This window comes from Panicum hallii, chromosome 9 (genome assembly GCF_002211085.1).
Source record: "Panicum hallii strain FIL2 chromosome 9, PHallii_v3.1, whole genome shotgun sequence".
NCBI lineage: Eukaryota > Viridiplantae > Streptophyta > Magnoliopsida > Poales > Poaceae > Panicum > Panicum hallii.
Window position 1 is genome coordinate 65,178,434 of NC_038050.1, and position 27,970 is coordinate 65,206,403.

Consider the following 27,970-nt stretch of genomic DNA (forward strand, 5'->3'; position numbering starts at 1 on the left):
CGCGGGCGGGCGCACGCATTCGTCGGCCGCGCGGCGCCACCGGGACGGGGAAGGAAGAGCGCCCGCATTGAGGCATTTCCTCCGCTCGCGCCCCCGCCTCCCGTGCCGTGCAGGAGACGCGCTCCGCCTCTTTTGTATCGAGTTCTGAGTTCTGAGGCGAACGGGAGGCGGAGGAAGGGGGGAGGAAGCTGACAGCCGACGACCGGCGCGCGAGGCGATGTCGTGGCTCCGCAGCGCGGTGCACCGCGCCGTGGAGGCGAGCGGCGGCCGCAGCTCCCTCCTCACCCGCACCGTCCGCACCTCCCTCGACACCGTCGTCCACCACGCCGGCCAGGCCGTCGCGGGCGGCGCCAGGCTCATCATCGTACCCCCCCCCCCCCCCCCCCGCCCCCGCGAGCGCGGCCGCATTCCCCGGCGATCGTCGTGACTAGGGTTCGCGCTTGCTCTGTCGCAGGGGAGCCGGAACTACAAGAGCGTCAAGGTGACGGCCAAGAGGCTTGAAGAGGCGGCGCTCTCCTACAAAGGGGAGGAGCGGGCGCAGCTGCTGCGCCGGTGGCACGTCGCGCTCAAGGAGAACCAGCGCGCGGCCGCGGCGGTGCTGCGGGAGCCGCAATTTGGGGACGATCGGGACCAGGCAGCGCCCCTGCTGGTGAGCACCCCTGGCTCCTGACTTAGTTTCCAGAAGTTTTGGTTCGAATCGCATTGCGTGATCCTGACTCCTGAGGCGCCGGTGCGTGCCCGCGTTGCAGGATCTGTACGTGGATTGCGAGAGTGGTGGGGAACTGATGAACTTTTTCCATGTCTTCCTCTACAGCCATGCACTCGAGTGTGTTGTTCTCTCCATGGTGAGTTGGGTCTGTGGCTGTGCAATATGACATTGCAAAGGTCTCGTTGCTACCATGTAGGTATTACTGGTTGATAATTCCGAAAAATTAACTCGTCCTCTATGATCAGATTCTGGAAGCCCCAACTGACGAAGAAGTTTCATTGCTCTCAGAAATTTTCGGGCAAGTTATTCAACCGTTTTACGTCTAGTTAATTGCTACGTTTCTCGTTTTTATTTTTGTAGTTTTTGGACTTCAGGAAGATCTTGAAATTTTCCGTTTATATATATGATCATTACTGCTTCTTGTAAGAGTCCCATGTCGGTGTGATAAAAAAATGGGTTACTTATACCTGATCATAAGTGCAATGTGTAAGACATTAAGGATTAACTTACAAATGCCCTGCCTCCCTGCAGTACATTTGGCACGTTAATATGAATTTTATTCCTCTTTCATTCTTACAAGCTTACCTCTATGCAAGCAACATATAATGCCATAGTTCTTCATTACAGAATGTGCCTTTCAGGAGGGAAGGATGTGCACAGTGCACTCCTGAGTAGTGTAAAGGACCTGGCAAGGTTAATCTCAAGTTATCATGATGAAGTGTTGGTATGAATTTGCAGTTTGTTTAATTTTCCAGTTCTCTACTTGTAGAGCATATTAAGCATAAATTGCATCATGTATGATGTCTACTTTTATATTTTTCCTTTCTAGGCAAAACGTGGTGAGCTGCTTCAGTTTGCTCAGGGTGCGTTCTCAGGGTTAAAGATAAATGCTGAAATTGCAAGGTTCTCTCTTTCTCTTGGCAGGGGTTGAAGGTGTTTCTAGTCCCATGTTTGTATGTCCATGTTTGCATGCTTTAAAACCTCTCTTTTCTCAATTCCAGGTTAGATAATGAAATTTCACAGTTGCAACAGCAGATAAATTCAATGGATGCTCTCCAAGCTACTTCAAACAGCAATCGGAATAGAACATCTCAGTCGATCACTGAGGTAGTCCTAATTAGAGTTATTCAGTTTGCACAACTGTGGGTCATCCTTCAATACAAAAAAAAATGGGTAATTAATCTCTCTGCAAATGCATCAGAATTTGTGGAATTGTACACCAGGTCTTGGATTTTTTTTTCTATTTCTAAACCATGTATGCAAATATGTTATGTTTAGACAAAATTCTTTTTTCAACTGTAAGAGAGGATTCACGCATCGCCTAGTTCATTTTTGAAACATATTATGTCTATGTTCTCTTAAGAGAAATGATTTTTTAATAGAAAAACTGCATTATGAAACCCTTTTTCTTGTCTATTCCTAGCATGCACTGTCTTCAGTCATTGAGTAGCTGACCAAGGTTATTTGTTCCATCAAATTCCAGTATGGTTCAACCTACACCTCGCTGTTAGTTATGGTTAATATAAATAGATTCAGCTGTGTGTTTGTGGTAATATTTGCAGGGTTTCAAAAAGGCAGTTGCTGAGGTCCGTCTTTGCTCTAGAATGGAAGAACTAATATTGAAGAAGAAATCAATACATCCTGGTGACTCATTGGAGACTCATTTTGAGAAGGCATGATACTCCTATTATTTCTAAATTAGTTTGGGATTCTATGTCTACCGCATGCTTCTTCACTCTGGTACTTGAATAGTTAAATGTAATAGAGCATGAGAATATAAATTGTTCCTGTTTGCTGTAACTTATTGTCCTGCGTTTTTAACTGATACATGGCTGATATCTCAATGTCCATTCATAAACTTTGCAGGTTGATAAACTGAAGGTTCTGTCTGAATCTCTTTCAAATTCATCTACAAAAACAGAAAAGCGTATCATGGAAAACAGGTTTATATCTTGAGCATTCTTTGAGTTGTATATTTATTTTCAGCAACTTAGCATATAAATTAATTAGGAGGTAAGTTCAGGCTGTCATTTGTAATTCCAGCTTGCTTCCTTTCTTAAATGAATCAGCAGAGCTCCTGCTTCTTCTTTTTTTTGAAAAAAATCAGGCAACCAGTCATTCGTACGCTTGCATATCTATATAGTAGTTGAGGTGCATAAAGTTATGTTGTTAATTCATTTATTAAAATTTTTTGTTCATTTCAGAGCCATTTTATTTATTCGATACCAAAATGTTTGAATTATGTTGTGGATAAATTTTTTTCTTTTTTTTTAACAAAATCTGTCTGCTTAAGGTGAACTCGCTGCTCTATGTTTTACATTGCAGATTACAAAAGGAAGAATCTCTTATCTTCCGGGTTACCAAAACAAATGAAGTCAGTGGAATAGAAAAGGTATTTTTCTGCTGCTAGCTTGTGACTGAGTCATTTGTAAACCACCATAGTATTTTTCTTAGCTAAATAAGTTATGTCAACGAGGAAGAAAGGAAGTTAACCTGCACCCATGTTGATAGAAGAAAGCACCCCATAAATTTCCCAAAGCAACAAAAGTAAGACATTTGACCTCAAATACCATCAATCGCAAAAGGATAGACATAGCAGGATATCTGAGCTGTTCCAATATTTTTTTTTCAATCCTTCATCCATTCAATTGTCTTATGCTTCTGTCATCTGTCGGGTTGATGCTGAATTGATTAAGTTTTATGAAAGGAACTGGTTGCTGAAATCTCTGGACTTGAGGAGCAAAGGGATAAACTTGAGGCAGAACTGAAGAAGGTATTATTGTTCTTTCTATTCCCACCTTAGTTCAGTCTATTTTTTCCAATATATTTCAGCATTTTACATAATAGCAAAATTTCTGTGAATTTCATTTTCCTAAAGTTTAGAGCCCACAAAAATTCTCATTTCAGTACGGAGAGGAGACAGAACCAATAAATTATGTTGTGGAACATTCATGTTATATAGAGAGAGGATACAAAATTGATGTGTCGAGAGCAAATACAATGGATTCCCCAAAGAATGCTCCTTAAGAGGCTGATCACTGATTAGTCCCCTCAAAGTATGTGGCTTGGGGCGGCTGGGCCGTCGAATGCCACGGAACGGCCCACCAGGAGAAGGGGCACCAACAGCCCAATGCCAAGCACTGGGGAAAGATACGGCCGCCTCGCCCGACCCCAAGGGTAAGGGATCGGGTGCGTCCGCCTCGCCCGACCCCAATGGGGTCGGGCACGTCCGCCTCGCACAACCCCAAGGGTGAGGGGCTGGGCATGTCCACCCCAAAGGCGTGGGGTCCCAGGGACCTCACGAAGTGACAGGCCACGCTGGAGGACGAACCTCTGGCGTAAGAGTAGGTAGGGACGTGCAACGACATGACCGCCGGAAAAGACAAGCCACTACGGCAATCCCCGGCCGCCCACCGCATCGGGGTTCAAGTCGTAAAACGCGCCGGGGTATCACATCGCCCGTCTCGGCGGGGCGCACGTCGCCTGTCCTGCGGCCTGGCAGACCCGTGCCGCCCGTTCAATTGAGGCGCACGCCGCACGTCGCACCAGGGCGCTGCATGGGAGTGCCTCCGTCGTCATCCACAGGGCCAGCGGGGCCCACGCGAGGGGGAGGAGAGGCGGCACGATCCCGGCGATTATCTCTCTCTCTCTCTGTGTATCCACTCCCGTCCCTTTGACTTATAAAGGGGGAAGAGAGACCCCGGGGGGGGGGGAGATTTTTTGGGACTGGCACCCATACACGCACACTCCACCAGAGACTTGGGAGCCCGGTCTCTCTCTCGCCCGTTTGTAACCCCTACTACAAATCTAGTGCAAGAGCACAAGCGGCTCGAACTGGACGTCAGGACATTCTGCCCGAACCAGTATAAACTCTTGTGTCTTTCTTGCTCACCATCCGGGCCAAACGCGCAATCACGAGATTTACTAGTCGGCGGTTCAAAACACCAACAATAAGGCATCACAATTCATAAGCAAGCTGCTAATACAAGATGCAATTTTATAATGTAGCTGAGTATCTCTAAACTATGACCTGTGAATGTAATATCGGTATCTCAGAAATGATATTAGCAGTGTTAGAGAAAAGAGATGTTATTATTATGCATCTCAAATGTACTTTTAAAGTATTATGAATTTATGAGCTATCTTTTATGGAACAGTTTTTGAAAAATTGACTTACTGTTTTTAATCTTTATCAGTTAGGGTTTTCTTATGTGTAGAGGCTATATTAACACGAGATGCTTGTTTTTAAGAGTGATTCTGAAACTCAGATTACAGGTGAATACTAAATTGAAAGCGGCTACAGTGAAGCTTAAAAAAACTAGAGAGGAGAGAGACCAATTTGATGAAGCCAGCAATCAGATTGTGTTACACCTCAAAACAAAGGTTAACTTTCTGTTATTTTCTAGTTTATAAGAACTTAAAATGCATTATGGAAGCACAGTTTTCACTTGTTTCTTTTTGTTTTCTGGCATATCTTTACCTCAGGAAGATGAACTCGCAAGATCCCTTGCTTCATGCAAAGTAGAAGCAAGCACTGTCAGTGCGTGGATCAGCTTTTTGGAAGATACATGGAAATTGCAGTCCTTATTTGAAGATCTAAAAGAAAAACAGGCCAAGTATGTAGGCTCTCTCCCTGAACGCCACATTTTGATAACTAATAATCATGCTCCGAAATTGTAGGCGCCAATATTTGCTGATATATGTTTCCTTTTACGTTAACTGCAGTGAAGAATTGGATAGATGTGGAGTCTGCTTTGCAAAATTGATTAAACATCATGTTTCTGCATGCCTGGTACTTCATTTGATTTTTTACTTTCTGAGGAAGGTGTTAGGCGTAACAACTTGTTTGTTTCTTACTGAATGTTTCTTTTGGAGTTATAGGAAGAGCTGAGCACTTCTATTGATCGTATCAAAACTTTTGTGGATAACTTGAAAATATTCGGTGACAGGTACAGTTCTCATTTCTTATTCTAGTTTGTTGAAACAACTGTTCCTGTGGCTGAACACTTTTAGTTGCATGACCAGATCGATATCAGCAGAGGATGGACCTAATAGTTCGTCTAAGCAATCAAACCCACGTAAATACCTGGAGGAAGAATATCTCCAAACGGAGAAAAAGGTCATCCCGTTGATGATTCTTACCCTGCTTACTGCTGATAAACATGCATTGCTAATGGAAGAGAACAGGGATTTCAGTTATAACCGGCATCATCAGCCCTGACTCCAAAATCCACTTCTGATTCTTTGATACTCTTGATTCTATTTCAGGTTGTAGCTGCATTCAGTTTGGTTGATAGTATACGAGCAATATATTCTTCTAACCAGGAGTACTACAAGACGAGGTAGTTGCTCTTCAATATCCCTCTTGCACTGTGCCTATCTATCCAGGCTACGTAATTTGCAGTACATAACACTAGCAGATCTGTGCCTATAGTTTGTCCAGGAGAGAGGAGCCTGAGGTCAAAAAACTATTTGACACCATCGACAACCTGCGCGTTGAGTTCGAATCCGTGCCACGTCCAGTGCTTCAGATTGAAATCAAAGAACAGAAAGAGAAAGCAAAGCGATCCCGTTCCTTGAAGGTTTCCCGGCCCCCGGGTCATTCGAGAAGCGATTCCCCCATCGCGCCTCAGCTGAGGACACGGCTGCCATCGGAGACTGAGTCGGAGCTGGCCAGGTTCGATCCGGAATACAAGGCCGACGAGATCAGCGGGTGGGAGTTCGACGACCTCGAAGACGAGCCAAGACCTGGCTTCCAATAATCTGCGTAGGCTGCAAATGAGACCCATACCTGTAGTAGTTGATGTAAAAATCATCATTAGCACGAAAAAGCCTGGGAAATGTATAGTTCAGTGTACATTGCAATCTATCTTTCTGTTCAGAATTTTGTTTCTTTTTTTCTGTCACGTCCTGTGGACGTTGTCTTCTGCAACCTGCACATATGCCAAGTACAAGCGAACGCCGTACGCCTATATGCATGGTACATGTCTCCTCGGATACGATGCTATCGTGACCATTGCATGGAAAAGTCAACCCCTTCCTCTTTACCCATCTGCATCGTCATCCTTTGTTTGCGCCTTTGTTCTTTTCCTCAGCTTTAGTTGACAGCGGAAAGATCACAGACACTAAAAGAACGCAAAGGAACAAAAGAAGCTCTCAACCCTTTCTCTGCGCAAAGGTGTTTATCCTAGCTTTGTCAACCTATACTTTTGTATTTTTAACTCGTACGTGCTCATCTAATAGGCAGTAAAAACGTAAACAGTCTTGTGCCATCGGTAGTTTCTGCTGACTTTGGTTCTGACACCACCTGTGAAAGAAAATGTGCAGCAGTGCCAGCAACAGGCTAACAGCCAAGAGCTCGTCATCCCCCACCAGTCCACCACACTGCAGTACTGCACTGACCCTCTTCATTATTCAACCACGTTTTGAGCCCTGATTACATCTTACAAGTACACAAATCTGGTTACTGTCTGCTTTGTGAATTCCGGTAGAATGTGGGAGACTGGGAGTAGTACACTATACTGCACAGTGTACAATACACACTTCATGGCACAGTACACAATTGTTCAAATACTCCAAGAAGATGCTGAAGCTGAAGAGCACACTCACATCTGATGTGATCCAGGAGTGAGAGTGCGTGAGCACAAGACAAACCCTGGAATCATTCATCCAGCCCCAGCCACTGAGCCAGCCTCCAAGACAAGGGGGCCCCAGCCTACCACCCCCACCCCCACCCCCATTCTGTTTTCTTGGATCCCTCCCTGCGCTGCCACACTGCCACTGCCACAGGTCACTGCCATTGCTTACCCATGAAAATTTTCAAACCCCTGAAGCTGCCTCCCCCATATTAACCCATCTTCTCCTCCCCCAATTCCCCGGCCCCGTCGTCGGAGCGAGCAATGTGCCCCCGAGCCACGGCTCAGCACTGCGCCGCCGGGATGGCTAGCGTGTGCTCGTTCGTGGAGGAGGAGTACATCGACCTGGATCTCAGCTCGTGCGGGGAGTTCGAGTTCCGGGTGCGCCGAAGCGGCGGCGCGGCGAACGAGCTGCTCTGCCGGGGCAGGCTGGCGGCCGCGGCGCCTCCGCACAAGGCCGCGCCCCCGAGGCCCGGCGGCAAGGTGCAGGAGGTTGATGCAGGCAGCGGCGGCTGTGGCGGCGCCGGCAGGAGGAGCGCCGCGACGGTCGCACCGCTGCAGCACTCGCACTCCGCCGGGTTCCGCGACGCGCAGTCGCCAGTGGTGAGGCTGCGCAAGGAGGGCTCCCGGCGCAGGAAGGCCGCGCGGACGTTGCACGCCAAACTGCTGGCGTCGCGGACCTTCTTCCGGTCGCTGTTCGCCAGGACGTCGTGCTCCGACGAGCAATGCCGCGGCGCCGACGTCCGGCCGAGGGCCGGGGCAACGCCGTCTGGCGAAGACAAGAGCAACAGCTGCAAGGCGTCGTTCGGCCAAATCAAGAACGGCTACCACCAGGTCCACCACGGTAGCAGCGGCAGGGCAGCGCCGACCACCCTGCGGAGCAGCATCGAGCAGGAGAAGCTGATGGACGAGGAGGAGCTCGCCGCGGCCGCCGTCCGGCAGCGCAAGTCCTTCTCCGGCGTGATCAAGTGGTGGCACGCGGCTCCGGCGCCTGCCGCCGCTCCGCTGACGAAGCCGCTGTCCTCGAGGAGCTCCGGGGCCGGCGGCGGCGGCCCGGCGCTGAAGCGGAGCAGCAGCGCCCGGTCGGAGTCGGAGGGGCTGATCCAGGGCGCCATCGCCTACTGCAAGCGGTCGCACCAGCAGCTCGGGCTCGCCAGGAAGAGCGTCAGCGACGCCGCCCTCTGCTCCGCTCCCTCCTGGCCTGGCATCCCAGCTCGATCAACCATAGCTTACTGCCACTAGCAGTGTGTGCAAAATGGAGTTCAAAAGTAATCACGATAATAATGTGAAGTTTATCCTTTCTTTTCTTGCTGATTACGAGTGCGATTCAAATCTTTTTATTTCATCTCGTGCGCCAAATTCTTCAGATAAAAAAAGAAAAGGAATTTCAGGTTCGCAGTTTCAGAGCTGACCCAACAACATTCTGAGCTCCATTCAGGTTTCAGAGTGCTGTGGATGACGCCATTTTGTTCTTGAAAAAAAAACATCAACAGGACCACGTTGTCTTCATCGGCGTTACTCCTGGTCTGCCGTTGCCGGTTCAGGTTCAGGATCGCCTGACCAGCTGCCGCGCGGCCGCCCATTCAGTGCGAGTAAAGACCGCCAGAACAGCAACGTCAGCGCGGCAAAGCAGCTACGGCACGAGCTCTTCTAGTACACACCACCAGTAGTAGCCGCCGGCCGCCGCTGCAGCGCCCCCTCCCTACCTCCCACAAGCGCTGCCGGCGCCTGCTGGTCTCGAAACAGAGCTCGCGGGGCCGGAAAGGGAGATGGAAATGGAGTCGCGGGGGCCGGGCGCCAGGTGCGGGGACGCGAGATCTTATTCTCGCGGCGATGCCGCTGGGGGATTGGGTTTGGGTTGGGTGGTGGAGTGGTGGATCGGCGGCATGATGGGCGGGCAGGCGGATCGCCGAGGAAAAGCGGGCAGCGCGATAGGCCGGCCAAAGCGCCGGCATCATTGAAGGCCGGAAAGGGAGGTCGCGATGCGGGTGCGCAACCACCAGCCCCGGCGCCCCGCGCTCGCTAGCTCGCCGGCCGCACATGAACTGACGGGGGCCTCTGTTCTCTTGCCACGGTCGCTCCGGCAATGCGGTGGTACGAGTGCGCTGGTGGTACCAGGAGGAGGTCTTAATTCTTTGACCGCATTCAATGGCGCGACGCGGACCGTGACAAGAATCGCATGTTCCTTGTTCTTGAGAGTAGATAAAACCAAAACAGACCTGGACACGAACTCGGATTAGCTGGGTTAATTAAACTAAGACTGATAACTGATCGATCATTACTGGAACTATGGTCCAACGTCAGCAAGGTTGCAGGTGGACATTGTTAAAAACTTTAAACTGGTACTCACTCGAAACAGATTGTATTGGTCGTTTTTACATTTCTAGATGCATAGTTTTTCTACCCACCTATGCATCTGGAAATATCAAAACGATTTATAATTTGAAACGAATGGAGTAACAAATAAAGGCACAACACTTGATGCAAACCACTTGGATGGTTGCTTGTTTACGGATCAGATTGTCTGAACCAGTGAACCACTTGACTGTAAAAAGATGAAGCACACTGACAGTGAAGACGGGCTTCGGCTGTGCTCATCCATATCCTGATTCCACTTTTTGGCTACCTTTCCTTGCTGCAATGTTTAGCAGCTACTACAACGAAGGGTTCTCTACTTTTCCGAGGCTAAGACAGTAGGTAGAGGCAGGCGCGCTGGGAACGTGCAGGAATCGATCGCCCAAAGCAACGCCAGAGAAATTTCACGCTTTGGAGCCGGAGATGATAAAAGCCCTTTTACACGGGGCAACTTGGCGACGGCCCCTTTGCCCTAGTTTCCTCCAGGCAACGGCAAAGGCGCCACCACTCGAGTAGCGGTAAAAGGCACCAGACCTCAAAGAGCAGCGGCGTGAAAAGACCTTTGCCTCGGGCTCGGCCTCGCCATGCCATGTGACGAGAACGAGATGCCGATGAAGATGAGACGCGTCGGGTTCAGTGCCACGGCTGCGCTGCTGCTCTGGCCGTCTGGACCGGTAGAGAGAACGGGCAGTAGACTAGCAGCGCTATAGTATCATAAGGCCTTTTGGATCTGGTTCCAATGGCGATAGGGATGGCTGCTGGCGCTGGCCGAGTGGCCGTGGCCGCGTACATGCGCGGTAGCCGGCCGGCCGGCCGGGGTGGCCCAGCGCGCGCGGGCGCGCATGTGTGGGAGCCGAGACGAGAGCGAGCGCACGCGCCTTTCGCTTTTCTCCAACGCAGCAGCCTGTGCGTGCCGGAGCAAAGGCGATGCAAACCGGACCGGGCGGCGCGAGGATACCGATGCCGCGCGACACACTGGCGTGCACGGGTCGTCGTCACGGCGAGACAGGGGAGGGCCAGGCCAGCCTTTACGTGTGTCTCGACCCTGCAGATACAGGTGCAGGTACAGGAGGCCGTTCGTCCCCCGGGGGGGGCCGCAGGAAACCGTAGCTGTGCTGCAGCAGTACAAGGTCAACTCTCCTCCCGGTCGGTCGCTCAAGACTGGCCAAGAGTTTTGCTTTTGTCTCTGTACTAGGGTCAGAGCCCGGCGCGCCCCAGCGGTATCTTTACTACTGTTCAGTGTCGATGTTCTGATCTCAACAGCGGTAAACCTTCTTTTATTACACAACAATTTTAGCTGTCTTCTAAGCATCTAGATCCCTAGGTAGACAACTTTACTCTCAGCAGTGTCGATGATGCATGGTTTAAAATTAACATTTTTTTGCGAAATGGAAATTTACATTTAGCCAAAACTAAGGGTAAAAGCTGTAAATAGCAAGAATAGATTTTAAGAAGAGAAGAACACATTAATTCCAATGCAAGTATTTGGTGTCTTTTTATATTATGTCGAAATTATTGATTTGGTTTGAAGTTGATCCAATTTAGAATTTGAGATTCAAATAAAACAAGATAGATTATATCAGTTGTGCATCCAAATCTCTCTGCATGCAGTATCCTACCCTACTAGCCTGTTCATTTGTGACAAAAATAGATCGAAACCTTGCCTTGATTTAACCAGTATCATATGTGGGCCGCGGACTAGCCCATATGCTGAGCAATGCTTAATTGGAAGCTCAGCCCATCCGGTCTGGTGCGTGTAACATATTCACTTCTGTGTGTAACTAGCCCACATGCTCAGCAGACCAGGTATCTCAGCCCATCCGACCTAGTTAAAAAGAGCACACGGTCCTCTCGAAAAGGAAATTGTTTCCGTCTTTATCAAAAAGTTCAGCAAACGGTCTACTAATTGAGATCTAGCTTCCATATAAAAAAATCGAGATCTAGCTACTGGAAAACGAAAATGTTAGCCCGGCTCGCGGCACGGCAACTTGGCCGGCCATGGTCGGTCATGCACGGATGAGAAATCCTGCCAGCACAGCCGCACAGGTGGTCAGATTGCGTACATCCTCTTGTAATCCTCCTCGATCCACTCGCTCTCCGACATGCCGGAGTTGGAGAAGGAGCGGGAGCGGCTGAGCGAGGCGCGCTTATTGCTGCGCATCCGCCTGGCCTCGACCCGGTGCGCGATCACCCAGTAGAGCATGGTGCCGATGGTGGTCACCAGGATGGTGCCGCCCATGATGGTGACGGACACGGCCAGCCACCGCTCGGTGCGCCCCACCACCACGAACGACAGCGCCAGGAACGAGACGCTAATGAGCACGCACGCCACCCACATGAGCTTGTTGATCACCGCCATCATCTGCTTCTTGGCCTTGCGCTCGATCACCACCACCGACGTCTGCACCACCACCACGGCCAGCGAGATGAAGAGCGACACCGAGTCGAAGACGAAGAAGATGATGAACGCCGTCTCATGGGAGATGTTGGCCTCGCCCAGCTGCTGCCCGGGCGCCAGGCTGCTCGGGTCCTGCACGTACTCGCCGGGCACCGTGAAGATGGCCGCGAACGCCACCGTCGCGATCAGCACGGCCACCACCGTCGTCGAGTTGATGGCATTGTTCAGCCCCTCCTCGTGCAGCTTGTTGATGCGCTTCGCGATGCCCTGCATGCGCACCCGCGTCTGCCGCGTCTGCTCCAGCTGCGAGTGCACCTCGTGCTTGATGTCGCTCACCTGCTGCTTCAGCTCCCGCGCCTGCTTGCCGCCGCCGCCGCCGCCGGGGTTGATGGCGCGCGCCGACTGCACACCGTGCTCCGCCAGCAGCTCGGCCACCTCGGTGTTGCCCATCTTCTCCGCCGTGTCCAGCGGGGTCTCGCGGGACCGGTTGATCGCGTTCAGGTTCGCGTCCGGCATTGCGAGCAGCCGCTTTATGATCTGCACGGACGGACACAAACAAAAATATTTCTCGTGTCAAGAATTAATTTGGTTCGGCGTTCGCTCGCTCGCTTGCACGCTGCTGCTCGCTCGACGATCGATCTGACCTCGGGACGCGCCTTGCGCGCGGCGATGTGCAGCACGGTGTTCTCCTTGGTGTCCGTCTGGTTGAGCAGCGCCGGCTCGGCGGCGAGGAGCGCGTCGATGAGGTCCAGCCTGGTGCCCTTGGCGGCCATGTGCAGCGCGGTCTGCCCCTTCTTGTCCGTGCGCAGCGCGATGCTGGGCTCCGCCTCCACCAGAGCGCGCACCACCTCCACGTGCCCGTTCCGCGCCGCCGAGTGCAGCGCCGTCTTGCCGTTGCTCCGCGCGATCAGCGCCAGGCTCCCGTCCACCTGCAGCAGGAGCTTCACCACGTCCATGTGCCCCTGCGTCGCCGCCGTGTTCAGCGCCGTCGTGTTCGACGCGTCCACCGTCATCGACAGCTGCGGCAGCGCCTGCAGCAGCTCCCTCACGATGTCTGCATGGCATATATACATTTAACGACCCGCATAAATGTACCATCTCATCATCAAATCGATCTCTACTAGTAGTAGTTTATCTCAGAGATAGTGTCGTTAGTACGAAGCTATGATAAGCTAGAGGCAATGGCGATCGTGAGGAATAATCAATCAATACCTACATCCCCTTGCTTGGCGGCGATGTGGAGCGCGTCGTAGCCGCTGCGGGCCTTGATGCTGGCGGTGGCGACGTCGTGGTACTTGATCATCTCGCCCACCAGGGCCACGTACCCGTACTCGGCGGCCACGAATAGCGGCGTCTCCCCGGCCTGGTTCTGCCTCGACAGCACCGCGGCCAGCTCCTCGGTGTCCTTGCCGGACAGCATCTCCCGCATGGCGACGAGCTGCCCGGCGCGCGCCGCCGCGTGCATCGCGGTGTCGTCCCGCTTCCCTGTCACCTGCTTCGTCATCTTCTTGCGGCGCGTCGCCGCCTGCGACGCCCTCGGCGAGTCCATCGACGTCGTCGTCGCCTGCTCGGGCTGCGCCGCCGGCCTGCTGTCCTCGCCCGGTTGGCTCTTCGCCTCCATCAAGCCCGGACACACGTCGTCAGAATGCAGCTACCAACAGTGGCTGCGAAAAAACAAGAATTGTGAACCACAGAAGGCCCCCATTGCTCCATCAGCATGTTGCAACATTTCGTCGTGCCTTTTCGTCTCCTTTCCGCCCACTTGGCCAATCCACCTACTACGAATTTCCCAATTCTAGCCCCCTCTCAGAAACAAATAACTTTCCCCAAATCCCAGCTCAATGCGGAAATAAAATCCAAGAAAAAGAGCGAGGGAAAAGAAGAGCAGCAAAAGGTCGCTCAGAATTAAAAAAGAAGTATGAAACACCCAATTGTAAAAAAAGCAAGGCCATGCAATGCAAGTGCCCTTCCCACTCCATCTACCCACACGATGGCATCCCAATGCAACCCGCACCACGCATGAATTGGACAGGAGATCTAGGAACCGACCGCACCCAACGCGGCTAAGCAACGCGCCCCGACCTATCAATCATCTCCAAGCATCCCCCATTCCGTGACGACGCGAACGCAATCACCACGAAAAGCCGGCAGGATCAATCAGTCAGCGGTGCCGCATAAGAAACCCTAGCGGGATCGAAAAGGAACCCCCCATGCGATCGGGCAGCAGCAGCGAGCGGCCTAAACGAACGATGGGAATCCGGAATCGCGCTAGGGATTATAGAATCTCCGGCGCCATGCCATGCCATCCCCGCCGCGAGCAGGAACTGGGCGGCGGGCGGACGCGCGCACATGGGCGGCCGGGCCGCGGGGACAAACATACCGGCGTGACGAGCTCTGCGCGTCCCCCCCCCCCCCCCCGGCTCGCGGCGTCCATGTGAGCCATGGGGCCCCCTCATCCATCCGCAGCCGGATCGGCGAGATGATGCGAGGGAGAACGAAGACAAGGGTCGGGCTGGCCGGTCGCAATAAATAAATCCGCAGTTGAACCAACGCATGAGCAGGCATGGGAAAACGGAATCAAATTCAGGTCTCTTTTTTTTTCGCTGCCTTTTATTTTTTTTAAAAAAAGGTTCTCTGCGTGCTCGTTTGCTTCTGGCTAAATTAAGAAACGAGCATGACTAATTGCGAGCCGTGACGTGGCTCCATAACTAACGCTGCATTATAGTGATCGTTAAGAAGCAGTTGGTCGCCGATGCAAATGTTAGGTGAGCAAAGTTTTTTCGTTTTTTGTTTTTGAAAAAAAAAGAAAAAGAAATTGGCTCGTTCATGATGTTGTTCTTTCTTCTGTTTTTCCCTCGCGTGTCTTAAGTTTATGCTAATGTCATTTTCGATTTTCATGCGTTAAGGAGGCGCGTGTCATTTTCTATCCGCTATTCAGCTCTTTGGTTCGGGTGCTGACGGAGCTAGTAGGTTTCGGACGAGACAGGGAGATGTGGGCGTTGACCGTTGACGCGGCCAAGGGTGCCGTGCGGCCTCATCCATAGGCGTTGGCAACGAGATGCCCACACATCAGCATCAGCGAACGGCCGGGACGGAGGCGGCGGGGCGATCGAGCGGTTCTCCTTGCTGGCCGACCACTCCAAACCAATCAAGCTATCGACCGGCGACTTCTGCGTGCGCTTCGTGCTGAGGCCTCGCTGTCGATGTTCAATTTCAGTTCACGAACTCTGAAGTCTGAACCCAGGCAGTGATGATTATATTGCACCATACAAATTGGACAGCATCAGAACAGGCCATGATCATGAATTCAAGATCGATCGTGCGTGGATGTGTTCTAGACACATTTTTTAAGCAAAACCAGTGCATGCATCACTGACCTGATAAGAACGTTCTTCTGTACTGCAAACTAGTTCGAAGGCCTGAGCCTTTACATGCTACAACTACAAAGCGCGGAGCTTTACAAGATTCGCATATGCGTAAAGCTCCAAAGCGAAATCGTGTTTCCGGTGGTGGCGCACTGGCGACGATCTCCAGCTTCCATCCATCCAATCCATGAGCCCACTCAGTGAACTTCGTCACGAAGGAACGAAAACGACAGTAACAATTGTAAAGTGGCCATCCTTTCGTTTCGGCAGACTTTTTCCTGCTTTGGTCCCTAGGGTTTCTGTCCTCCCATCCTTTCTGAACTGTAAAAGTTCACAGCTAATAACTAGTAGTATTTCTCTAGAAAAAAGTTTAATGATACCCGTAGCTGCTACTACATCAGTGTGACCTTTGCAGCCACCGTCGGAAACCCTGAAATATTGCCTGAATTCGTTGCAGGCACAGTGTGGTTTTCACCTGCCAATCAAGGATAATCATTCACTTAAGTAATGAAGCGCATGTAATGAGCATTGACTCCGAGATACCAAGTCAACAGGGTCAGCCGTCAGTGCCTTCACTTCACACGGCTTTCACGCTTTGGGTTCTCCATGCGTAAGCGTAACCACCACCACCTCTGGTGTCAGTCTCCTTCTAGACCCTTTACCATCCGATGACCTTCCACGCATGCGGTTTTCAGAATCCAGACACTGCAGTGACACGAACGGCGATCCAGTTGTGGCCAGGCTCCCGTCTCAGTACATACCTCCTGATTGGCCGTCTCCATCGCCATGACTTCCAAGTGCACTCCAGCTCCAGGGTGTCCTGTCCTACAGAGAAAAAACACCAAGCAACAGAATACCAGAACAGCGAATTTCTCACCTCTCACCTGTCGTGGAAAACGACTGGAAAAAAGGATCTCCCGTTCTTCTGTCTCTTCTCATGGATGCGTCTCGGTATCCAAATATATCATGCTACTGTCATTTAAATTGACTAACGGTGGAGATGAATTTAATAAAGGCCATGCATAAGGAGCACAACACTGGCTGCGTATATAATATATATTCTGATGACCAATCTATCTGTAGTAGTATACATCCAAGACCATCGCCTCCTGCTAATTCAGGAACAAGGGGAATGGCAGTTTTACACCAGCTTATTGGAATGTACAAAGTTAACCCCCATCTCAAGGGTCATGATCGATGTTCATAATTACATTCGTGTTGTACCACTGCCAAAAGGTTTGGAGGAGTCAGCTGGTACTGGACCACTCATATGGCATATATCCGGTCGATCTCCGAGTCTGAGAACTCTGAGTTCTGCTGCCATGAGTTTGAGCCGCTCCTCCTTGTTGATTTCACCTTCTTCCTGATTTTACGTGTGCGCTTGGACTTCACCACGTAGTAAGTCATTGTCCCAAGCACACCGGTCATGATCACCCCGCCGATCAAGGTCACCAGAAGCGCCGCCCCCCGGAAGTGCCGCCCCACCACAATGTACGAGGAGGATATGAATGCGACCGTCGTGCATACTGAAGCAAGCCACATCAGCTTGTTGATGATCTCAACAACCCGCCTCTCTGCTTTGGTCTCACCCCTAACTAGTGTTATCTGAACCACCACAACTGCTAACGAGGTGAAGAGGGCAATGGCATTGAAGATGAAGAAGACCTTGAAGGCTGCTGCGTGCACAGCTATTGCTACACCATGGTCATCGTTACCGCCAGGCACTGTAAAGATCGCAGCAAATGCCACCGTGGCGAAGAGCACGGCCACAACAGTGACTGAATTTGTTGCATTATTGATGCCTTCCCTATGGAGTTTCCTTAGCTCCTTTGCGATACCATAGACGTTTTTGTTCGTTTTTCTGGCCTGCTCAAGCTGAGTATGTACATCCTTTTTGATCTCCGTCACTGTTTTTCTGAGCTCGTCTCTAGGCTGATTCAGATCATTTGCTCTCACTGCACCAGCACGGGATAAGCACTCCTTTATTTCTTGAGACTCCTCTGATAGTGGCAGGCCCTCTGCTATGTCGAATGCAGTCTTCCGATCCCTAGTCAATGCATTCACGTTCATATCTGGAAGAAGCAGAAGCACATTTACAATCTGCAAAAGGAAACAAGCCTGTGAGCAGAAGAAAATTGCATTTTGTATGGAAGAAACAAAAGAACAATGCTATTTTACATTAGATAAATGGGGCAGAATAATACCTCCGATCTTTTCTTTCTGGTTGCAACATGCAAAGCTAAATTGCCATTTCTATCAGGTAGCATGACTATAGCCGGATCAGCATTCACAAGCCCTTGAACAACTTCAGCACTAGTTCCTTTCACTGCCATGTGTAGAGCAGTCTGGCCTTTCTTATCAGTCCTCCGAGCAAGCTGAGCGTCAGCATCTAGCAAAGCCTTCACAATTTCAACATGCCCCTGCCGGGCAGCGAAGTGCAAGGCATTCTTTCCATTCGCTTTTGATAATTCAACCAACCCAGAGACACGCTCTAGCAGCAGGTTGACCACCTCAGTGTGGCCTCTAATGGCCGCAGTTATGAGAGGAGTCACATTTGATTGGCCAAACGTCTTCCCGAGGGATGGATCATGGTCCAGAAGTACCTTCACAATATCTATGAACAAAAGTCATGAAAAAAGTATACATAAAAACTGAAAATGGAAGCAGGCTTTGTTCACTAGCTTGTAATTCCATATAACTATATAAGTGATGATACACTATCAGTACAGGTTGATTCGAGCACCCGACACTGGAAGACTTGGTAATCAAGTATAGCAACAAATGATCATGACCATTGATTAAAGAGTAACAGAGTACATGTTCGAATTAAAGACTGATCAACTGAGACTGATCTTTAGATTAACTTGGTATCAGAATGGTTAGTAATGCCAGGGTAGTTGATGCTAACCTCGGTGGCCCTCTCTTGCGGCGACGTGCAGAGCATCGAATCCAGACTTGTTCTTCCTTGTGAGACTCTCCTTGTCGGAGTGTTTGAGCAGCTCAACGACGATGTCAAGAAACCCCTTCTCGGCGGCGATGAGCAGAGCAGTCTCCTCCATCTCGTTGGTCTCGTTCACTATGGCGGCGCGGATCTCAGCGACCTCGCTGTCGAACTCCTCGCCGGTGCCGGTCATCTGGGCGTCGATCTCTGCGATGATCTGGCGCACGGCCTCGAGGTCCCCGCGCTGCGCGGCGAGGTGGAGCTCCGTGTCGTTGTGGCGGCCCGTCACCTGCTTGACGTACTTCTTCCGCCCCGCCTGGTCCATCCGCTTGCCGGAGTTGGAGAGCACCAGCACCGGCGCCGCAGCGGCCGCGGCCGTCGGCGACGGCGACGGCGACGGCGACGGCTGCGAGCTGTCGAGCCGATTGCTGGAGCCGGACATGACGAGCACGGGCCCCCTGGCGGGCGCCAGCGACGGCGACGACGCCGGGGAGGACTGGTCCAGCCGGTTGCTGGAGCGCGACATGACGAGCCCCGGGCGCGCGGGCGATTGGTCGAGGCGGTTGCTGGAGTGGGACATGACGAGCACCGGGCGCGACGGCGACTGGTCCAGCCGCTTCCCGGAGAAGGACATGACGAGGCCGGGGCGCTTGGCCGCCCGCGCCGGGGACTGGTCGGGCCGCTCCCCGGAGGCGCCCGCGCTGGACGCCGGCGACGGCGCCCCCTCCGACCCCGGCGACGCCAGCCCGATCTCCAGGTCGGCCACCCCTGCGCGCAACAAACCCGAGAGGCGCGATCCCTCAGCGATCGATCAACGGGGCACGAATCGAACCGGAGCAACCGAGGGCTAAGGAAGAGGCGGGCACCTTTGACGGAATCGGCGGCCATGGCGGTCGTCGTCGGGCGGCTACGGGCGGGCGGGAGGCATCGGGCGCCGGGAATGAGAGGTGGGGAGGCGAGCCGCGGATGGCACGGAAGCGACGGGGTGGAGGAGGAGGCGGCAGAGGGCAACACGGACGGGAGGGATCGCGCTCGGGGGTGGGGTGGGGTGGGCTCGCGTCGCGGTCTTCTCCGCTGCGCTGCTGTGTGTGGGTGTGTGATGGAGGAGGTTGGGTTTCCGCTTGCGCTGTTGTTTATGTGGCTGGGCCTGGCGCGCCAGGCCACCTGCCGGTATGCGTTGCATATGGGCCATTTGTCGCTTTCCAAGCAGAATAATTATCTCCCCTGTTTCTGCAAGTGACTGTCAGGCTCACATGCCCCTTTTTACATAAAAGAAATCCATCCCGTGCAATGTTACGGACGCGGTAATCTACACGGTTTTTTTTATTATAGTATACAGATAAAAGAAATAATCTTCTCTTATGAAGTTGCCACAAAGAATTGGAACGGCTAGAATTATAATTTAACATGACTTCTATTCTAAAATCACGTAATCTTACCCCTTTTCATCACTACTTCACCAGAATATGGTTAGAGTTGGCAATCTCTTTAGCTTTAAGATAACTGAATTCTAGTTAGTGTCAGGGGCTCGATGATTTGGCTTTTGGGATCTGGTGGCTCCTAGCCTTACATGAATTGAGCGCGCGAGGTTGGCATCCTAGTGCTAGTGGAGGCAATGAGCCGATCAGTGGGGACGAAGGCGCCATAAGACGAGGTGTTAGCGTAGGTGTGAGAGACAGGGTTGTGAGTTTTTCCAATGTAAATAGTGGGTTCATGCAGACAGGTCAAGGAAATCAAATGATTTAGAAGGCCTAAATCTTTCGAATGTTAATTAACCGCTCCCGTCCAGAACAAACAAAACTCCAGGCAACAAGTTTGGAAGCGAAATCTTAACGAATCGGCTACAACTACAAGGTGCTTCCGAGACAAGGCACATGTGAACTCGACTCACCTGTCAGAGTAGATAGAGGATGCTTCGTGCTAGCGGCTCCCATCGTCGCTCAAATCTCAAGTTGCAAGAGGCAGCACTGCCACGGCCATCAGCACCCACCATCCCGGATCGTCATCTGTGGAAGTGGAACAGAGAATCCCGGATCGTTGCGGGGCCTCCCGCTCCACTCCGCCGCCGCGCCAACCGCGAAACAGACGCACGTGCACGTGCACCCCTTCCTCGTGCCGGCCGATATGCGCCACGGGCCGACGCGCACACCGAGCACACGTTTTCTCCCTTCACCTCTTTTTTAACGGCAGCCTCGGCTTTCCGGGCAAAAGACAATCGCACAGCCGGTGAAATGCGATCGGCTACTCCCTCCGTCTGTATTTACATATAATATTAATTTATTTTAACTTAAAATTAACTAATTTTAATTATATTTTATGGTCTCATGGTGGATTCAATTATTGTAAATGTTATTATTTTTTTCTATAATTTGATTAAAATTGGTTAAATTTAACTTAGGACAAACATAATACGATGCGTAAATAAAAATAGATGGAGTTAAATTATGTCTAAATAGAGAGGCGGGGAGACCCACGTGGCTATACTCCAACCTGGGCTCAGAGCGTCTACGCTAAGGCCAATCTCACGTATTATTTGGATCAAGCGACTAAAAACAAAGCAGTGACTAAATTTTAATCATCTATTATTTGGATCATATGACTAAAAGTGATTAAAATGATTGGAAGGAAGAAATAATTGGATCATATGACTAAATGTTTGGCTCATAGGACTCCCTCTTTTAGCTCTTTTTAGCTACTCTTTGGAATCTAATAACTAAAATATTTTAGTCACTTTTAGTCATTTTATTTGGAACTTTAGCCCTAAAATGACTAAAGTTTCAATCACTTTGCTTTGGAGCTTGGATTCAAACAGATCCTCAATAAAAATATTATAGGAGTATTATAAATATTAAATATCATATCACGTCAGCAAATTTGTTAATATGATAGAGTTATTTATGAGGAGAGAAGAGGGGGAGTTTTACATGATAAACTATTAATACTCCTCTGATAGCGATGACAATTCCAATTGAGACCGGCCTAATCCGATCTCGCAGTGCAGTGTTGGTTCAGAGCGTCTGCATTAATCCGGCCTCGCACGGTGGTCTCGCCTGCCGCCGCGGCGACGGACGGAGCGGAGCGGACCCGCTGCTTCACGTGGTCAGCTTATCTTGACTTGCCGGTTGGTGAGGTCAACGAGTCCACTCCCCCGCGGGCCCCACGGGCCCGACAGCAAGGAGGGGGACCTCGGTGGGCAGACACGTCGGACTGTCAGTGGAGTTATGCGGGGCATTATGAAGATGCCAACAGTGGAAACGAGGGCTGCTCAGGAATCAAATCATTGTCTCGCTCTCGCAGCTTGAGTTGTCTGCGTCGACCGTCGAGGTGATAAAAGGTTGCGGATCGCGGGCCTTCGTTGCCCTCTCGTCGGCGGCGGGTGGGTGTGGGTTTCGGCAGCGATCGATGATGATGATGATGGGTGGGTCGACCCAGGAGAATAGGGCCCATGGGCCCAGCTCATAGGAGGAGGAGTTGGGCCTTGTCAACTCAAGGATTTTTATTCTCTCCGGACCTCCTCCAACCACAAAGGCCCCCTCCACCGGTCAAATTCAATGAACAGGCAGATATGCAACTTTTTAAAAAGTCCGTACATCCAAAGCGGAGTCCGTAGCTAAATCAATCAAACAATTGTTTATTGTTCTTTCGTGGCACCCGTAATTGTTTGGTGTTGGTATGACGGGACGAGGGACTCCTTGGACCACAACTTCCACATTAGGAAACAATCTCATACATTAATGGCTGCTACGTGCCATCTGTGATACGAACTGATACGAAAAGGAAAAATTTCCTATGGAGAACAGGCTAAAAAAATCAAGGGTGGATGGATATACGAATTTCATGTTTATTGACAAATTAATGGAACAAGGAAAACGTGGGGTAGCTCTGATGTCCTTTTGTTGAGGATGGTTCTTTTTAGATGTTTGTTGCCAAGTTGCTTGTTTGGATGAGCTAAGATTGGATGATAAAATTTAAAAATTGTTAGCACTCATACGCTAAATTTTCCGAGTCTTTACTAAAGTTTAGTCCACCTCATTAACACTCTTTTTTGAAGAAGCCAGTGCTAAAATTTAGCATTTTTGAATTTGGATATTAGCATTTCGATCCAAACACCTTCTTGATCTTGCGAGATATCAACAGGACAATACTCGCGTTATCAAGCTACATGCCACCCGTTTGGTGCCGTAATCAACCGTTGAGCTCTGAACTTCAAGCCCTTTTTCTTTGGTCTTACACCACCTCTGACTGCGATACAGGAACAACAAGTCGAGTAGCATGTCAAATAACCATGACTCGCGTGCTGTTCTAACAGCACGAGTCGCCTTTTCAGCTCAAAGTGCTGACAACACCCAAAGAGTTCTATCAAGTGTACCAAAACGGTGTGACTGATTGTTGAACTGCTTGCTTTTCTTCCAAACAAAGTTATTATGCAAAACAAAAATAAGGCTTGATTATTGACACGCTCGGTTTCTACCGTACAGTAAAAGCAAAAAAAAAGACCGGTCGACCACAGTGGGAGTCGAACCCACGACCTTCTGATCCGAAGTCAGACGCGCTAATCCACTGCGCTATGCGGTCGCTCTATGAATATACTTCTATTTAACTGTACATGTAAGTTAAATCTTCGCCGATCAAGAAGAGAGAACAGTTCCACGCACGTGCGGCATCTGCGGGGGACAAGCCACTGCGGCAGGAAGCATCGCGTTCGATTCGGCAGCTGCGGGCCCACCAGGCTCCCCTCCGCATCCCACGTGCCACTCCCCACGGGCCTCCCTCTCCCGGCTCCCCCTCGCCTCGCCACCACCCTTCTCCGCCTCCGCCTCCGGCGAGAGGGCGCGACCCACCCAGCGATGAAACAGCTGCACCGGCAGTCGAGCATGAGCAAGCAGCACCGCCCGCACCACCACCGCACCTCACTCTCCCGCACCCTCGCCTCCTACCTCCTCCGCGAGCAGCGCCTCCTCTTTGTCCTCCTCGGCTTCCTCCTCGCCTCATCCTTCTTCCTCCTCTACCCCTCCCTCACCCCACATCCCGCCGCCGGCTCCTCCGCCGCTATCGATTTCGCTGCCGCCGTCGCCAGAAAAATCCCCCGCGGCGGCGCCTCATCCGTCTCCGCCGCCGGCGGCGCGCGCCGACTCCCCGTTGGCGTCCGGAAGCCTTCCCTGCGCGTCGTCGTCACGGGTGGCGCGGGGTTTGTCGGCAGCCACCTCGTCGACAAGCTCCTCGCCCGCGGGGACAGCGTCATCGTCGTCGACAACTTCTTCACGGGCCGCAAGGACAACGTCGCGCACCACCTCGGCAACCCGCGATTCGAGCTCATCCGCCACGACGTCGTCGAGCCAATCCTCCTCGAGGTCGACCAGATCTACCACCTCGCCTGCCCCGCATCCCCAGTGCACTACAAATTCAACCCCATCAAGACCATCATATCCTACCCGCTTCGTTTTCCCGCTGCTTAAAATTGGATTAATCATGTGTCTTTATTCATTTATGGATACGGATAGGATTTCCTGGATGTCAGTTATATGATGCACATTTCACATATGTGGCATTTGGAATTTTCTGCCTTCGTTGCCGGGAAGAGCCTGAATTTTACATATGTTTGTTTTGTTCTTATTTTGCTCTTCTCGAATTGTTTCCTTAACCAATGATGCACAAGACAAATGTCATGGGAACCTTGAATATGCTTGGACTAGCTAAGAGGGTTGGGGCCCGGTTCTTGTTGACTAGTACCAGCGAGGTGTATGGTGATCCTCTTGAACATCCACAGAAGGAGAGTTACTGGGGCAATGTAAATCCAATAGGTGTGCTAATTTTGTCTCAAGGAACACACATTTATTATAAGCAAGAATAACCTGGTAGTACGGCCCATTTGAGCCTCCCCAGTCCACTTGATTGTGGTATTTATCGCTATGCTATAATGTGCAGGTGTTAGGAGCTGTTACGATGAGGGGAAGAGAACAGCAGAAACTCTTACAATGGATTATCATCGTGGTGCTGGTGTTGAGGTAAAGCCTCAGTTTCTGAATAGGGATCTGAATCTAACTACACTACTACAGGCTATCTTGTTGGCAATAGGACATTTAAAAACAATAGGTCATCATGTAGGGTCAAACTTGTTATAAGTATTAGGAAGGTTTTGGAATTGAGCTGCACACACTATCAACTTCGAGTGTCAAATATTGAGCACAAGTGATAATCCATGCCCTCTGGTATATATTTTCTCATACACTTCATTTTGGGTAATAATCATGATTACGTATACTAGGCCATGGATTTGTCAAAAAGAAATAGCTCTCTCTATAGTATGTGGCACTAACAGACGTCCAGAAGTTGGTCCACTGTTAAATTTGAGAAAGGTTTCTTAACTTTATCTAGGGTGTTTATTCAAAATAGCGATTACACAATATTTATTGATGGAGGGAAGTCAGTAAGGGGCTAAGGGCTAAAGTGCTAATCGACCAGATCCCTTCATAATTTAAAGCTTCGAATTGATGGCTGGTTCTCATTTCAGAAAGATCTTTAGTGCATCCTTCGTTTATATGCTGCAACACTACTTCTGTTTATGGATTATACGTGTGCTTTATTTGTATTCCGCTTCTTGAAGGAAACTTTGACATAAGATGCTTCCCTCAGGTGAGAATTGCACGCATATTCAACACGTACGGCCCTCGTATGTGTTTAGACGATGGTCGAGTTGTTAGCAACTTTGTTGCACAGGTTTGTCTCAAATTGTGGTTCTCAATTTCTAATTCGTTGGAGAAGAAAAGTAACATAAAACTTCAGCATTACTTAAAGTTCACATTGTCTCATTTTTAGGCTTTGCGGAAACAACCAATGACAGTATATGGTGATGGAAAACAGACTCGAAGCTTTCAATATGTTTCAGATTTGGTACTTATACATGCTTTTCTGTGTCCCTTTCTACAAGCTGAAGTGCATTTGTTTATTTATTCCATAATGATTCAGATAATGCATCTATGAATTATGGCGTTGTAAACTCTTAATTCTAATCGCCTGCCCTGACAAACACTTCATGCGCCATAATACAGAAGTGCATGCAATTTTCTTTATTTTTCTCAACTTTGTTCTTCATAGTTCGCTTGTACTTTTTTTTCTGCTGAAAATTTATGTTTTCCACATTCAGATCTGGAAAATTTACACATTTACGAATTTATAGGTTGATGGGTTGGTAACTCTGATGGAAAGTAACCATATTGGACCTTTCAACTTGGGAAATCCTGGAGAATTTACAATGTTGGAGCTTGCGCAGGTCTGCCCTTACACTGAAATTAACTACCCATTCTTCTTTGAAAATACCTCGTATTCTTGTCCTCAATGTACCTACCACGAATCATGACACACCACTATTTCGCTGCAGGTGGTAAAAGAAACAATCGACCCTGGTGCATCTGTCGAGTTCAAACCCAACACTGCAGATGATCCACACATGAGAAAACCTGACATCTCTAAGGCGAAATCTCTTCTCAATTGGGAACCCAAAATCTCACTGAAACAAGGCCTGCCGCGTATGGTCTCGGACTTCCAGAAACGTATAATGGAAGAGAAATGAGGAGCAGAAGCTGCCGGACTCAGAATACTGTATCATACTGACGGATCCTTTTTTTGGTGCCTTGACAAAGCTCAGATGAAGGAACACTTGCCTAAGATTTCTTCCTCCAGGGCAAATTCTTTTTGTGATAGGACATCTGTTCTTTGGTTTCGGTGTTGTCAATACATAAACTTTGCCATAGAATTACATGTTCAAGTTGTTATCAAAGCCGTAGCCGTAGTCGATACATAAACTTTGCCATAGGATCTACGTAACTATAGTCTTTGTTCTGTTTCTTATGCTGTCTTTGCATCTCACTCTGTTCCATTTTAGGATTTTAGATTCTCATTTCACTTTCCTTCTGGGAGATTTCATCATATTAAAGATACTTGATTTACTCCATACAATATCACCATATGCTGATGCGATCAAAGCACCTATCACACTACATACATGGCAGAAAAGTGACAGTACTTGGAAATACAAACGTTGCACGAAACTGCAGAGCATCGTAGCCTGGAACGACAAGAGCTTGCAATGGGGCAGCTCAAATGAGGTGCACGTTGAACTGGAGGATGGTCTCGACGCCGTCGGTGGTGTGCTGGTCGCCGGGGTGCAGCGTCTGGATGGCGGCGAAGCCCTTGGCGTTCTCGTACTTGCCGGTGCCTCCGATGACGGCGATGTGGGACTCTGGCGCGGCCATCCGGTGGACCCCGAAGAAGCTGAGCGTGTCGCCGTGCGACGCCTCGGGCCCCTCGAACATGGCCGTGAGCACGATGGTCTTGCTGGTGCCGTCCTGCGAGCTGGCGACGTAGAACCCCTGCGCCCTGCCGATGACCCCGGCGCCGATCTCGTGGCCCTCGGTGAGCTCGTCGTCGATGACGGTGGTGGTGCCGAAGAGGAGGTTCTGGAGCGTGACGCCGGACGGGAGGTCCCCGGCGTTGACGTAGGGGATGTTCTTGTTGCCGCCGTTGACGGTGTTGCCGTTGTTCTGGACGAGGGTGCCGGAGCTGCCGCTGCCGCCGAGGCCCGCGACGTAGGGGACGTTGTTGCTGTTGATGAGGTTGGCGGCGCCCTGCGGCAGCGGCACCGCGCCCTGGATCGGGAAGATGTTGGTGTTGGGGCGCGCGAACGGGAGCTGCCCGTTGGCCGCCGCGCTCGCCACCACGCCGGTCACGATGCGCCCCGACGGCTGCGAGCCCCCGAGGATGTCGTGCATGAAGAACGTCAGCGGGTGGTCGCCCGCGGCTCCCGCAGCGCCAGCACCTGCGTTCGCCGCTGCAGCGCCACCGCCGGCAGCTCCTGCATTGCCCGTCGCGGCGGCACCAGCGATCGCTGCCCCCGCCGCGCCCGCCGCTGCGGCTGGGCCGGCCGCTGGCGCCACCACCGCCGGATCAGTGGGGGGTTCTGTGGGGGCGGGAAGCGGGTCGGCCGGCAGGGGAGCCTCCGCTGGAGCCGCGGGCTGCTCGTCGAGGACGCGGCCGGCGAACGCGCAGTTCGCCACGGCAAGCGCGAGCAGAAGGTAGAGCGCCGCCCTGACGGCGTGCACCGCGTTCCTGGCCATGACGCAGGCTGGAACGTCACTGGACGAGACCGATGAATGTGTCGCGTAGGCAGTGTGCTTTTGGTCGGTGCATCACCTGTGCTAGCTGCTGTCCATGACGCTGCGAGCTGCAAGGTTTATATAGGAGTCGCGGGGCGTGCGGCGCTGCAAGCTTGCAGGTGCAGGTAGGGAGGGCATGGGTGGAGCCGTTTGGTGGCGGTGTTGTGCGTTAGTTGTGCGAGGACGTCCAGGAACCTAAACCTCTGAGAAGCGAGGAGCGGTTGGGACAGGGCAGGAACCGAGGCGCGGCGCCACATATCCCTGCTCTCAGATGACCAGCGACGCTGGGGCAGGTGTGGCAGCTGATTCGGGGAGTGGTTTGCCTTGTCCTACGACATTAGTCTGAGGCTCTGAGCTTTGGTGTGATCCCATCCTGGATCAGTGTGGCAGGCACTCTGCGCTTTGGCAGAGGGAG

At 51.0% G+C, this 27,970-nt stretch overlaps 6 protein-coding genes and 1 non-coding gene across 8 annotated transcripts; 3 read left to right on the forward strand and 4 right to left on the reverse strand.

The window, feature by feature from the left end:
- Positions 1–217: 217 nt before the first annotated feature.
- On the forward strand, positions 218–6,609 carry LOC112876747. The gene is made up of 18 exons (XM_025940920.1): positions 218–364; positions 455–649; positions 750–845; positions 955–1,007; positions 1,337–1,433; positions 1,539–1,612; positions 1,711–1,816; positions 2,272–2,382; positions 2,576–2,652; positions 3,035–3,101; positions 3,417–3,482; positions 4,985–5,092; positions 5,195–5,325; positions 5,435–5,501; positions 5,591–5,658; positions 5,735–5,828; positions 5,978–6,051; positions 6,144–6,609. The coding sequence occupies exons 1-18, from the start codon at positions 218–220 to the stop codon at positions 6,469–6,471; spliced, it is 1,959 nt and encodes a 652-aa protein (XP_025796705.1). The 3' UTR covers positions 6,472–6,609.
- A 705-nt stretch (positions 6,610–7,314) lies between these two features.
- Positions 7,315–8,690, forward strand: LOC112877566. The gene has a single exon (XM_025941904.1). The coding sequence runs from the start codon at positions 7,609–7,611 to the stop codon at positions 8,584–8,586; it is 978 nt and encodes a 325-aa protein (XP_025797689.1). The 5' UTR covers positions 7,315–7,608; the 3' UTR covers positions 8,587–8,690.
- A 2,909-nt stretch (positions 8,691–11,599) lies between these two features.
- On the reverse strand, positions 11,600–14,509 carry LOC112875845 (ankyrin repeat-containing protein At5g02620-like). 2 transcript variants are annotated; one of them, XM_025939842.1, is made up of 4 exons: positions 14,478–14,509; positions 13,310–13,761; positions 12,742–13,151; positions 11,600–12,634 (listed from the first exon to the last, which is right to left on the reverse strand). In XM_025939842.1, the coding sequence occupies exons 2-4, from the start codon at positions 13,716–13,718 to the stop codon at positions 11,750–11,752; spliced, it is 1,704 nt and encodes a 567-aa protein (XP_025795627.1). In that variant the 5' UTR covers positions 13,719–13,761; positions 14,478–14,509; the 3' UTR covers positions 11,600–11,749. The 2 variants fall into 2 exon arrangements, with proteins under 2 accessions (XP_025795627.1, XP_025795626.1); XM_025939841.1 differs by lacking the exon at positions 14,478–14,509 and having other exon boundaries at positions 13,310–14,449.
- A 1,980-nt stretch (positions 14,510–16,489) lies between these two features.
- Positions 16,490–19,478, reverse strand: LOC112874197 (ankyrin repeat-containing protein ITN1). Its single transcript, XM_025937395.1, has 4 exons — positions 19,270–19,478; positions 18,371–19,171; positions 17,667–18,076; positions 16,490–17,562 (listed from the first exon to the last, which is right to left on the reverse strand). The coding sequence occupies exons 1-4, from the start codon at positions 19,289–19,291 to the stop codon at positions 16,729–16,731; spliced, it is 2,067 nt and encodes a 688-aa protein (XP_025793180.1). The 5' UTR covers positions 19,292–19,478; the 3' UTR covers positions 16,490–16,728.
- Positions 19,479–22,904: 3,426 nt separating this feature from the next.
- On the reverse strand, positions 22,905–22,978 carry TRNAR-UCG. Its single transcript has one exon. It is a non-coding gene; the product is annotated as a tRNA-Arg (tRNA).
- Positions 22,979–23,123: 145 nt separating this feature from the next.
- Positions 23,124–26,300, forward strand: LOC112874198 (UDP-glucuronic acid decarboxylase 1-like). Its single transcript, XM_025937396.1, has 7 exons — positions 23,124–23,826; positions 24,057–24,204; positions 24,329–24,408; positions 25,037–25,120; positions 25,220–25,294; positions 25,581–25,673; positions 25,782–26,300. The coding sequence occupies exons 1-7, from the start codon at positions 23,251–23,253 to the stop codon at positions 25,971–25,973; spliced, it is 1,248 nt and encodes a 415-aa protein (XP_025793181.1). The 5' UTR covers positions 23,124–23,250; the 3' UTR covers positions 25,974–26,300.
- Positions 26,301–26,311: 11 nt separating this feature from the next.
- LOC112874199 (dirigent protein 24-like) lies at positions 26,312–27,593 on the reverse strand. Its single transcript, XM_025937397.1, has one exon. It carries the CDS (start codon positions 27,514–27,516, stop codon positions 26,500–26,502), a length of 1,017 nt encoding a protein of 338 aa, XP_025793182.1. The 5' UTR covers positions 27,517–27,593; the 3' UTR covers positions 26,312–26,499.
- Positions 27,594–27,970: the final 377 nt, after the last annotated feature.

Bases quoted from the DNA above. Each gene is read 5' to 3' on its own strand.
- LOC112876747 (XM_025940920.1), top strand. From the start codon at position 218: ATGTCGTGGCTCCGCAGCGCGGTGCACCGCGCCGTGGAGGCGAGCGGC. The intron at 846-954 runs GTGAGTTGGGTC...CTCTATGATCAG, and splicing joins AGTGTGTTGTTCTCTCCATG to ATTCTGGAAGCCCCAACTGA. The intron at 3,102-3,416 runs GTATTTTTCTGC...GTTTTATGAAAG, and splicing joins AAGTCAGTGGAATAGAAAAG to GAACTGGTTGCTGAAATCTC.
- LOC112877566 (XM_025941904.1), top strand. From the start codon at position 7,609: ATGTGCCCCCGAGCCACGGCTCAGCACTGCGCCGCCGGGATGGCTAGC.
- LOC112875845 (XM_025939842.1), bottom strand. From the start codon at position 13,718: ATGGAGGCGAAGAGCCAACCGGGCGAGGACAGCAGGCCGGCGGCGCAG. The intron at 13,152-13,309 runs GTATTGATTGAT...TATGCCATGCAG, and splicing joins CGCCAAGCAAGGGGATGTAG to ACATCGTGAGGGAGCTGCTG. The intron at 12,635-12,741 runs GTCAGATCGATC...CCGTCCGTGCAG, and splicing joins CGCGCAAGGCGCGTCCCGAG to ATCATAAAGCGGCTGCTCGC.
- LOC112874197 (XM_025937395.1), bottom strand. From the start codon at position 19,291: ATGGCCGCCGATTCCGTCAAAG. The intron at 19,172-19,269 runs GTGCCCGCCTCT...TGTTGCGCGCAG, and splicing joins GGCCGCCGATTCCGTCAAAG to GGGTGGCCGACCTGGAGATC. The intron at 18,077-18,370 runs GTTAGCATCAAC...TTTTGTTCATAG, and splicing joins CGCAAGAGAGGGCCACCGAG to ATATTGTGAAGGTACTTCTG.
- LOC112874198 (XM_025937396.1), top strand. From the start codon at position 23,251: ATGAAACAGCTGCACCGGCAGTCGAGCATGAGCAAGCAGCACCGCCCG. The intron at 24,205-24,328 runs GTGTGCTAATTT...TATAATGTGCAG, and splicing joins GGGCAATGTAAATCCAATAG to GTGTTAGGAGCTGTTACGAT. The intron at 25,121-25,219 runs GTTTGTCTCAAA...TCTCATTTTTAG, and splicing joins TTAGCAACTTTGTTGCACAG to GCTTTGCGGAAACAACCAAT.
- LOC112874199 (XM_025937397.1), bottom strand. From the start codon at position 27,516: ATGGCCAGGAACGCGGTGCACGCCGTCAGGGCGGCGCTCTACCTTCTG.